Raw genomic sequence first — 10,279 nt, forward strand, 5'->3', positions numbered from 1 at the left:
CTGATCAATCATATCACATGCTTCTCTCCAAATTAGTTTGTGAAACTTCACTTAAATAAAGTGTAAATTATGTAATTCATTACTTTTATGAAGACTGTGTGCTGTGGGTAGGGCTGTCAACTCACCGCAAGAAGGTCTCTGGTTCGAGTCCCAGCTTGGTAAGTTGGTGTTTCTGTGTGGAGTTGGCATGTTCCTCCCATGTTGTTGTTACCTCTGGGTGCTCCTGTTTCCACCAAAGTCAAAACACATGCGCTATAGAGGAATTGATTAACTAAATTGGCTGTAGTGTATGAGTGTGAATGTGTATGGGTGTTTCCCAGTACTGGGTTACAGCTGGAAGGGCATCCACTGCATAAAACACATGATGGATAAGTTGGTGGTTCATTCCGCTGTGGCGACCCCGGATTAAAAAAGGGCCTAAGCTGAAAAGAAAATGTAGGAATGACGTTTATGAAGTGAATGCCCACACTCCTGTGCTTCATTTGAATGTTTTATTGGTCATTCTCATTGACTTCTGTTGTTTTTCGGACATTGTAGTTTGTTGTTTACATGTATACACATCAATATACTTTCCTGCTATGTTTCTTTGCTTTCTAACATTTAGTTTCTTGTCTTTATTGACTTTTCTCTCTAATTCGTCCATGTTTTCTTCTCTCTGCTCTTCACACTGCTGTATTTCTGATCCCGTCTGGATTATTTGGCTGTGTCCTTCTGCTTCTCTCCAATCTTCCTTGAGTTTTTCCAGTCGATTTTGTTCTTTCGTCTGTATTTTCAGGTGCTGATCTCTCATTGGGCTTCGTGGTCTTCCGGTGTTTACGTCTTCTGGATCTCTTCACTTTCTTTACAGTATTTCCTTCAGTTTTCGCTGTGTTTGTTTTGACTTGACTTTGGGAATCAGTGGGAAACTCTGAGTTTGTGTCTCCACCGTCAATTGTATTTATCGCATGTTGGCATTTATCCTGTTGTTCTTGGTCTGCCATGCTTTTGCCTCCATCATACTCCAATTTCTGATGATTTCCTATGTTTTTAGTCAGTGTTTGAGGGACTGAATCAACAGATGGAAGCTCATCTTGCTGTCTTGCATTGTTTCTGTCAGATTCAGGATTTACAGCCTCTCCAATTAAATAATTTTGGGTTGTTTGTGTATTTTGGGCCTCATGATCTACAAACAGAAGCTCAGGAAGAGTTCGAAGCTCATTTTCCATCATAATCTCCTGAAATGCATGCGATATAGATGCATGAAATGGGATTTGATATTGAGGTAAACACAGATCTGTGGTTTTAGAAGGACTGGAATCAGGCTGTGGAGTCCATGCCGACTGAATCGGTGCTTCAGAAACCACTGTAGGGATCCAGTCTGAGCCTCCAGGAGTGTTGCTGGAGTTTTCGTTGAGGATGTTGAAGATGTTGTGATCTGATGACAACAGAAAGTTGATGTAGTCCATGTCCAAATCAGCCTGAAAGAGAAAAACAAACATAGGCTACTAGAAACGCTGGGTTCACTTGAAGAGAAAACCACTTCTCATCCTAATATTGTGTTTGAATCTCCTACAACAGTTTTAAGTGCATCTAAGCTCAGAAAACATAGTAATTCTCGCAGAATATACGTTTTGAATCATTTTGTAATGATTCGATTCAGTTCGGTTGAATCACCCTGCTGCAAAAACCAGCTTAAACCAAAACCAAGCTGGGTTTAGTTGGATTTAGCTGGTCGTTTTCCAGCCTGACCAGCTAAGCTATTATAAAACCCCTCTAAAACCAGACTGGTCAACCAGCTAAAGCCAGCCAACCATCCTAGGCTGGTTTATACTGTTTCTTTCAGCAGGAAGGGGGCTTCAGTTACTGAACTGAATCAACAGCGAACTATATTAAAGCTTACTTTTAGATTAAGTAGTTGTAAAATATTCATTGATATGCATGAATACAACTCAGAAAAATGTGAAAAGCAATCCAGTCAAACGTGTATCTTGTATGGTGTTTTGATGTTTATTTTTTGTTGTGGCTAATTTGCAGGTTTCACAATCACATCTAAAAGCAGATTATGGTGTTTTAAGGTGTCCTAGTATTGTGTTGAGTCTTATGCAACAGTTAACAATGCATCTAACTACATAAAACATGGTATTTTCCGCAGTATATGCGTTTAAAATTTCAATTATTTTGTAATGATTCGGTTCAGTTCGACTGAATCAACCAAGGGCTTCAGTTACTGAACTGACGCAGTGTGAACCGAACTAAAGTACTGCCTTTTAAAGCGGGCCTTTAAATTAATAGTGTAGTTGTCAAATATACATTGATACATAAAAAAAATGATAAAAATGGAAATAGCAATCAAATCAATGAAGCGCGGTCTGGTGAGTACAATTTGCTTAAAAGGCTAATTTCTGAATTCACAAATTCACATCCAAAGAGCAGGTTTGGGTGTATTAAAGTTTCCTAATATTGTATTAAGTCTCATACAACAGTTTTAAATGCATCTCAAGTTAGAAAACATTGCATTTTCTCTCAGAATGTGATGTTTAATAATTCAATTGACTCCTTTTTAATAATTCGATTCAGTTCATTTGAATCAATTAGGGGCTTCAGTTACTGAACTGAATCAACAGCGAACCAAAGTATAAACTGCCTTTTAAAGCATACCTTTAAATTAAGTAGCCTAGTTGTCGATCGTACATTACTATACATTTTTTATGTTAATTTTCTGTTAGCTGTGGCGAAACTGTGTCTGCAGGTTTCTCAAATTCACATTTTAACAGCAGGTTTTGGTGTTTTAAAGTGTCCTAATATTGTGTTAAGTGTTATACAACAGTTATAAATGCATCTAACTTCATAAAACATTGTATATTCCGCAGAATATGCGTTTAATATTTGAATCATTTTGTAATGATTCGATTCAGTTCGATTGAATCAGCCAAGGGCTTCAGTTACTGCACTGATGCGGTGAACCGAATTAAAGTACTGCCTTTTTAAGCTTAACGTTACCTTTAAATTGTGTAATTGTCAAATATACATTGGTATACATAAATACAAGTGATTCAAATTTTAATAGCAATCAAATCGATCAAGAATCGTGTATGGCGGTTTGGTGAGTACAGTTAGCTAGAAAGGCTAAGTTTCTGAATTCACAAATTCACATCCAAAGAGCAGGTTGGGGTGTATTAAAATGTCCTAATATTATGTTGAGTCTTGTACAACAGTTTTAGATGCATATCAAGACAGAAAACATTGCATTTTTCTCAGAGTATGTGTTTGACTCGTTTTGTAAAGATCCATTCAGTTCGTGTAAATCAGCTTCAGTTACTGAACTGGATAAACGGTGAACCAAAGTAAAATGACGTTCAAAGCATAGCCTACCTTTAAATTAAGTAGTTGTCGATTACATTGATATGCATAAATACAAACTAACAAAATGGGAATAGCAGTCAGCTTGATCAAGTATAGCGTTTTGATGTTTATTCTCTGTGTGGCTAATTTGCAGGTTTCCCAGGTTTTCACATCTAAACAGCAGGTATGGTGTTTTATAGTATCCCAATATTGTGTTGAGTGTTATACAACACGTTTTAAATTCATCTAACCTCAGAAACCATTGTAATTTTTTCAAAATATGCTTAATATTTTAGTTTTGTATTCGATTCAGTACATTTGAATCAAAAAGGGGTTTCAGTTACTAAACTGAATCAACAGTGAACCAAAAAGTATACAGATCATTCAGCAGGCCAGCAAATGAGTATCAGCTATACTGACTCTGTCAGATAATGACTGATCATCTGTGATGACTGATAGAAAACTATTGTTTATTGTGTACTATATATATATATATATATATATATATATATATATATATATATATATATATATATATATATAAGTATATTGATGATGATGTCTAAGAAGACGTTAACAACATTAGCATCTGTCGAAACCATATATGGTTTGCCTAGATCGTGTGTGCCTAAAACGTGTGTGGTTCTGCTGGCCTGCATCTGGATATTATCCGCTTGTTAAGTGGTGACGTGTTGGTGACGTATGTAATACTGTTTCCGGGTCCGAGTTGCCACTCATTTGAGTTGAAAAATGATTAGTTTATGATCACTTTTAATTCATATCACATATTAAAGTTAATTTTATATAAAGTCATTGTGTACACAACAATCTCTGGGCTTGCTGCATCACAAATACCAAAATTTTAACAATTCATAAAAAAATGAATCACTTTCTGGCCATCGGATATTAGGCATGGACATATATATTGCCTTTGTGAATTTCGAAAGTATTAAATCGCTTTGTAAACGTTTCTAGTTACCATTTTATTAACCATTGGCAGAGCTGTGAGAAATTTTATTAGCTGTTATTAAGGGGAGGAGCTACTCTATGCCCCGCCCCTATTCATGTGTGAGTTCAGAATACGTCAAACATCGAATAACAAATGCACTTTTAAAAGCCCTTCACGGGGAACTCTACCTTTGCATATTGACAGTGCAAACTACATCACTATTATTATATTTCATCTATATTATTATTATTATTATTATTGCAATATTTAGATTTATCCACATTAACCTTGTCATGAACATCCACAATTCACTGATGTAAACAAATATGAGTGTCAATAAGAGTGCAGTCTTTTACCTCAGTCAGAAACTGCGCACACACATCATCGTCCTCTTCCTTAACGCCACTCGTGACCTCTGACCCTTCGCTGACCATTGACTCTTGGTTGACCTTTGTCCCTAAAGTCTCCATCATCTTCTGAGGGGAACTGTTCTTGGCATGACCGCCGCTTTCTTCGTGACCTTCACTTGGTGACTGCGGTGAAGGGTAAAGGCTCTGAGGATAACACCATGTGGGACTGTTCATACACGGGGCTACATTTGAATTAAACGCCGGATTGAAATGTTGTGGAGGCCCGGAAATCTGACAGAATGGATTATGGAGAGCGTTTAAAGCATCGTACATGATGTTAGCGTTCATCTGAGGCGCATTTACAGGCCATGAATGGCTCAATTGAGGGACTACACAAGGATGTGTGAAAACTGGAGGAGGATTGAACGCAGGAGATGCATTAAAGTACCCATCAAAATGCAGGTCTTGCTGGACGGCGGGATCTGATTGATAGACTATGTGTGTCGCTTGAAGAGTTTGTGCTGGATCATCGGTGATGTAGAGGATTTGTGTGTTGTCGTGCAGCGCTATAGTCATGTGAGCTGTTTCTGGTGTATAAAGCATGTTTTGGCCATCAGACCGCTGGAGATCCTCCATCGGGACTGGCTGTGTTTGAGTCTGATAGTGATGAGGTGGTGTTTGGGATGAGTATGGATCCATGTTAGGCTGTTCAGTTTCGTTAAACGATGCCCAGTCGTTCATGATGTGTGCATTTTGGGAATGTGAATAATGCTGTCCTGATATTTGGCCACCAAATGCAGACTGAAGAACGTCCATCTACAAACAGCAGAGAAAAAATAAGAAATCAGTTGTAAAGGGGAGCTATCATGCAGAAATCACTTCTATAAGGGGTTTAAATCCAGTCGTGTGAACATATTCAGCCTCTAATGATAGAAATGTATTAATTGTGTTTGTTATAATCAGACTTGATGCAGAAACACTTTGATTGACATTCTCCCTTTGTACGTGTCATCAGAGGGGGAAAGCCCCGCCCACTGGTGCCCATCTCTCCCTCATTAGCATAAACAGCAGCCCTGAGTGAGAAGCAGCCGTCTGTCCATTAGCCATTAGAGTGTTTGAGCTGCTGAAGATGATGTCAGCATAGAGTGAGGGGGCTCTGAATCTGGCCCAGGTATGGTTCTGTTTGCCGGCCCTGGCCCGGTTGGAAGTGCTGTTCTAGAGCGGTGTTCACTTGGGCGCAGGCGTGGAACGCTTGTAGTGTGAGTGCAAATCGTGGCTGAGCACGAAACTGAAGACGCAACGTCACATTTAAAAGACTGTTGCATGTGGATTTGTTAATCATTCTTACTGTTCAATGAACGCAAACCTCCTAATACCTGCAGCACCAGGACTTTTATGATCATTTATGAGCGAGTGTGAGTAGAGGATTATATATTACACTTTACTATAGTATGGTTAAAAACTATGTTTTGATTATGCAAACATTATGGGTGCTGTTTACTTATAGCGTTCAATAAGTTTTTCAAATATAAATAAATATACCTAAAGTAAAATAAAAAATAAATACCAATAAATAACTTTCAATCATACACAGAAAAATTTATTAGGAATTAAAATAAAAACAAATCCTGTGTGCTTTATGTTAGAGTACTATATGTTAGTGGTCCATAACTACTTATAATAAAATAATAACAATTAAATAGATAAATAAATAAATATATATATATATATATATATATATATATATATATATATATATATATATATATATATATATATATATACACACACACACATACAGTTGAAGTCAGAATTATTCGCCCCCCTTTATTTTTTTTTTTTCTTTCTCTTTATTAAATATTTTCCAAATGATGTTGAACAGATTCAGGAAATGTTCACAGTATGTCTGATAATATTTTTTCTTCTGGAGAAAGTCTCCTTTGTTTTATTTCGGCTAGAATAAAAGCAGTTTTTAATTTTTTGAACACCATTTTAAGGTCAATATTATTAGCCCCTTTAAGCTATATTTGTTTCTGATAGTCTACAGAACAAACCATCGTTATACAATAACTTGCCTAATTACCCTAACCTGCCTAGTTACCCTAATTACCCTAGTGAAGCCTTTAAATGTCACTTTAAGCTGTATAGAAGTGTCTTAAAGAATATCTAGTCTAATATTATTTACTGCCATCATGACAAAGAGAAAATAAATCAGTTATTAGAGATGAGTTATTAACACTATTATGATTAGAAATGTGCTGGAGAAATCTGCTCTCCGTTAAACAGAAATTGGGGAAAAAATAAACAGGGGGGCTAATAATTCAGGCGGGCTAATAATTCCGACGTCCACTGTAGATCAGTGGCTGAAATAGTCTAACAGTACAGAAAAACCACAAACGGGTAAAATAACGCAACAAACACCAAAAGGAATGAATATGCATCCTGAACAGAATGAAGATAATCCAGACATCAAATACCTGTATGCATTGAAGTGCAAGTCAGAACAGTGTCAGGATTGCTCAGTGTTCTTGTATTGAAGACCTGCAGATTACATGTTAAACTTGTAAATACATGAAAGAAACAAAAAATCATATATAAAAAGGTTAGAACATTTTCTTTTCAAACATACAAAACAAATATGCGTATACATTATAAACAAATCACCAAATCACTAATCATTTGTACTATCAGTAAATCTATTTAATTAATTGCTTAAGAAAACATTACAATGTACAGTGTTCAGCATATATAAGCACACCCCTCACGCATCTCTCTTTTAAATTCATGTTTGATAGGAAGCTTTACAATATTATATTTGTGCATATACATTAGATTAGTTAGTACTGAAGCCAAATCTGGAGCTTATCTGACCAAATAACTTATAATAACGCTCCAAAAACTGGTACAGCCACATTTATGTTATAGAAAAATATTAAATACGAATTTTAAAAAAAGAGGAAAAAACAAGAGAAGCAAAAAAAAAAGTAAAAATTTAGTTGACATTATGTTGGTTGTAATATATTTGCAGTATTTAGCTTGCATTTAATTGTATTATCTTTTAATTTCTGAATATGTTTGGTAACTAAAATACTATTTTAATAAATATAGCTGTTTAATAAATCAGTTTTGTTTAAATGCACCAAAACACATCGTCTAAATTCACTGAGAAATGGAGGACAATGCTCATTTTCAAAATGGGCTGTTCTCAATTATGCTGAACACTGTAAATCTACTGTCCCTGACACTGGAGCGTCAATATTGCTAATTTTATCAGACAATAATTTAATCTAAAAGCTAAAATGTCAAGTGTTTCTATCCTTATAATGTCTGATCATCAAATAAAACATCCATTTGTGAATGTGAATAAGAAGCTCCAACACACCTGAGGCAGTCGCTCAATGCAGAATGCTGAATTTGAACTGCACGCTTTCAAAAACAAACAAAAACAAACCAATTAATACTGCTATATTCACAACACTGACTGATTATATGGGTTATTATCTATTACATATTATAATCAACTGAAATAAGTGCTTGTTTTTATGGTTTTATTAATGTAAATATTAATATTTTATTATGTTCTACACTAGGTGGCGCGCTCTCTCCTACGCGTGATTTTTGAAAACTCCATTTCCCATCCTGCCTTGCGTCCCGCTCCGCACATCCGCTTTGCTCTCGGTCAGTCGCACACGTGTTGCCTTGCACCGCAGCAGCTCTCTGATCGTAAAAGCTGTTTTCTCTTCAGAAATCGTCGAAATCAACCCGTGAGAGTTCATCATGTTCCTGCAGTTTTACCTCAATGAGAATGGCGAGAGGGTTTACACTCTGAAGGTGAGGATTTGTTGTTTAATCTCGGCGTTTTGGCTAAAAACACGCGTCATAGAGCAATGATGGTTATTTAATCTGGTCATATAACTTAGTAGATGCATTGATTGTTACTGTAATTGAGGTAAAGTTGGATTTATATTCGCATATTCTGCATATAGCCCCGTGTTGTTTTCCACACTTTGAATATTGAGTCTGTAAACAACATGAGCACCATCTATTAGACTGTAAACAGGGCTGTACTTTGATAATCTTTGGCTGATAATATGATTTAACTATTATATAATTCGCTAATAATACTTTTCCGAAGGTATATTTTTAAAGAGAAAGTCTGAATGTGCGAATATAAATGCAAGTTTACCTCATTGTTACTGTATAACTTAGCGTTACTATAGTAAAAGAAAACACTGTGGTGTAGCATACTGAAGTTCAGTGTATGTCACTGCATGTATTGCAGTATTGGTTTACAACACTTTAACAAGTGCTAAAGAATACTGTAGTATTAGCTGTAGATAAACTAAAAAATACTGTAGTACAATTTAGTTTTTACTACAGTAAACTGTGCTGTATTGTGGTATAATATACCTTATAATTGTAGAAAAGTAAAGTGTTTGGTGATTTGTTAATATTACTAAAGTTGCTGTGTTATTCTAGTCATTGTTGAAACACTAAAACAGATTGAAGTACTTTACTATTGTGTTTTTCAAAAACAGTTTAGTATTTTCTATTAATCGCTATTTTAATGTGGAAGTGCTCATTATCATCATTGCGTGAGTTATATGTAATTTTCTTATTCAAAGAAAAATAATGTTAAATGTTCAAATAGATCTTAAATATAATTTGAGAAATGGTGATATTATTGGTAGATTTTTTTAGTTTGTCAGGCTCATCATAGCTCTCGTTTTCATTTACTTAAACACTGTAATTTGGATTCTGTTATTAATTAGTTGTATTGTTTTTTTTATATTTAAAAATAGCATTTCTAAATTATGGTACTAATAATGATGATTTTTTCCTGATAGCGCTCCCCTTCTAGCCCTCTGGTGGTCACCTTTTTGAAACACCAACTTGAAAACAATATTAGAATAAATGTTTATGCATACCGTTAAAATGATCGCCTACATTTAACACCTTGTTATTAAACCGAGTGCGCTAATGTGAGCATGCACACTGATGCACAAAATGCCAGGGATAAAAGCATTACTTAAAATTGTCAAGTTTCATTTTCATATATATATATATATATATATATATATATATATATATATATATATATATATATATTTGAGCAATTCCCCATTTGAGCAAAAATGTCAAAATAAAAATGGGTTGTGCAGTTTAATTCACAGAATTTCTACAAAATATGTTGTATACTGTAAAAAATGTTCACATTGACATTTTTTGATTCCATAACTCGAAAATGTAATCGAATCGAGGATTTGGAGGATCATGACACCCTTAATATATATATATATATATATATATATATATATATATATATATATATATATATATATATATATATATATATATATATGAGCAATTCCATGCAAATGTCAACCTTGCCATGAAAAGAAAATAGCAAAACCAATTCTACATCTTTTTGCATAGGTAAATGTTTTACAGTACTTTTAAAAATACTTAAAATATCTCTGTCAATGTTTTCAAACTATTATGTTTGATTGACAAAAGTCACACAAATGACAATTTCACATCCGTCACATCCATAACAAAGCTTTTCCCTCAAAAATGTCAAAATAAAGTCAAACATTTTTTGTTTCATAATAAGCCAGCTCTTATCGTTTTGATGAGCATTGTTTATTTTGGGTTGTGC

At 34.8% G+C, this 10,279-nt stretch overlaps 2 protein-coding genes across 2 annotated transcripts in view; one reads left to right on the plus strand and one right to left on the minus strand.

The window, feature by feature from the left end:
- Window positions 1-477: 477 nt before the first annotated feature.
- On the minus strand, window positions 478-8,051 carry LOC137496113 (uncharacterized). The gene is made up of 3 exons (XM_073907882.1): window positions 8,003-8,051; window positions 4,627-5,436; window positions 478-1,457 (listed from the first exon to the last, which is right to left on the minus strand). Exons 2-3 carry the CDS (start codon window positions 5,434-5,436, stop codon window positions 663-665), a joined length of 1,605 nt encoding a protein of 534 aa, XP_073763983.1. The 5' UTR covers window positions 8,003-8,051; the 3' UTR covers window positions 478-662.
- A 229-nt stretch (window positions 8,052-8,280) lies between these two features.
- The window catches only part of nop10 (NOP10 ribonucleoprotein homolog (yeast)), a 3,441-nt gene continuing 1,442 nt past the window's right edge, over window positions 8,281-10,279 (plus strand). The window contains 1 exon segment of the mRNA NM_001003868.2: window positions 8,281-8,451. Coding sequence (NP_001003868.1) covers window positions 8,398-8,451 — 54 coding nt within the window. The 5' untranslated portion in view covers window positions 8,281-8,397.

This window comes from Danio rerio, chromosome 7 (assembly GCF_049306965.1).
Source record: "Danio rerio strain Tuebingen ecotype United States chromosome 7, GRCz12tu, whole genome shotgun sequence".
Lineage (NCBI taxonomy): Eukaryota > Metazoa > Chordata > Actinopteri > Cypriniformes > Danionidae > Danio > Danio rerio.

Bases quoted from the DNA above. Each gene is read 5' to 3' on its own strand.
- LOC137496113 (XM_073907882.1), bottom strand. From the start codon at position 5,436: ATGGACGTTCTTCAGTCTGCATTTGGTGGCCAAATATCAGGACAGCAT. The intron at 1,458-4,626 runs GTAAAAGACTGC...TTTCTCTTTCAG, and splicing joins GTGCGCAGTTTCTGACTGAG to GCTGATTTGGACATGGACTA.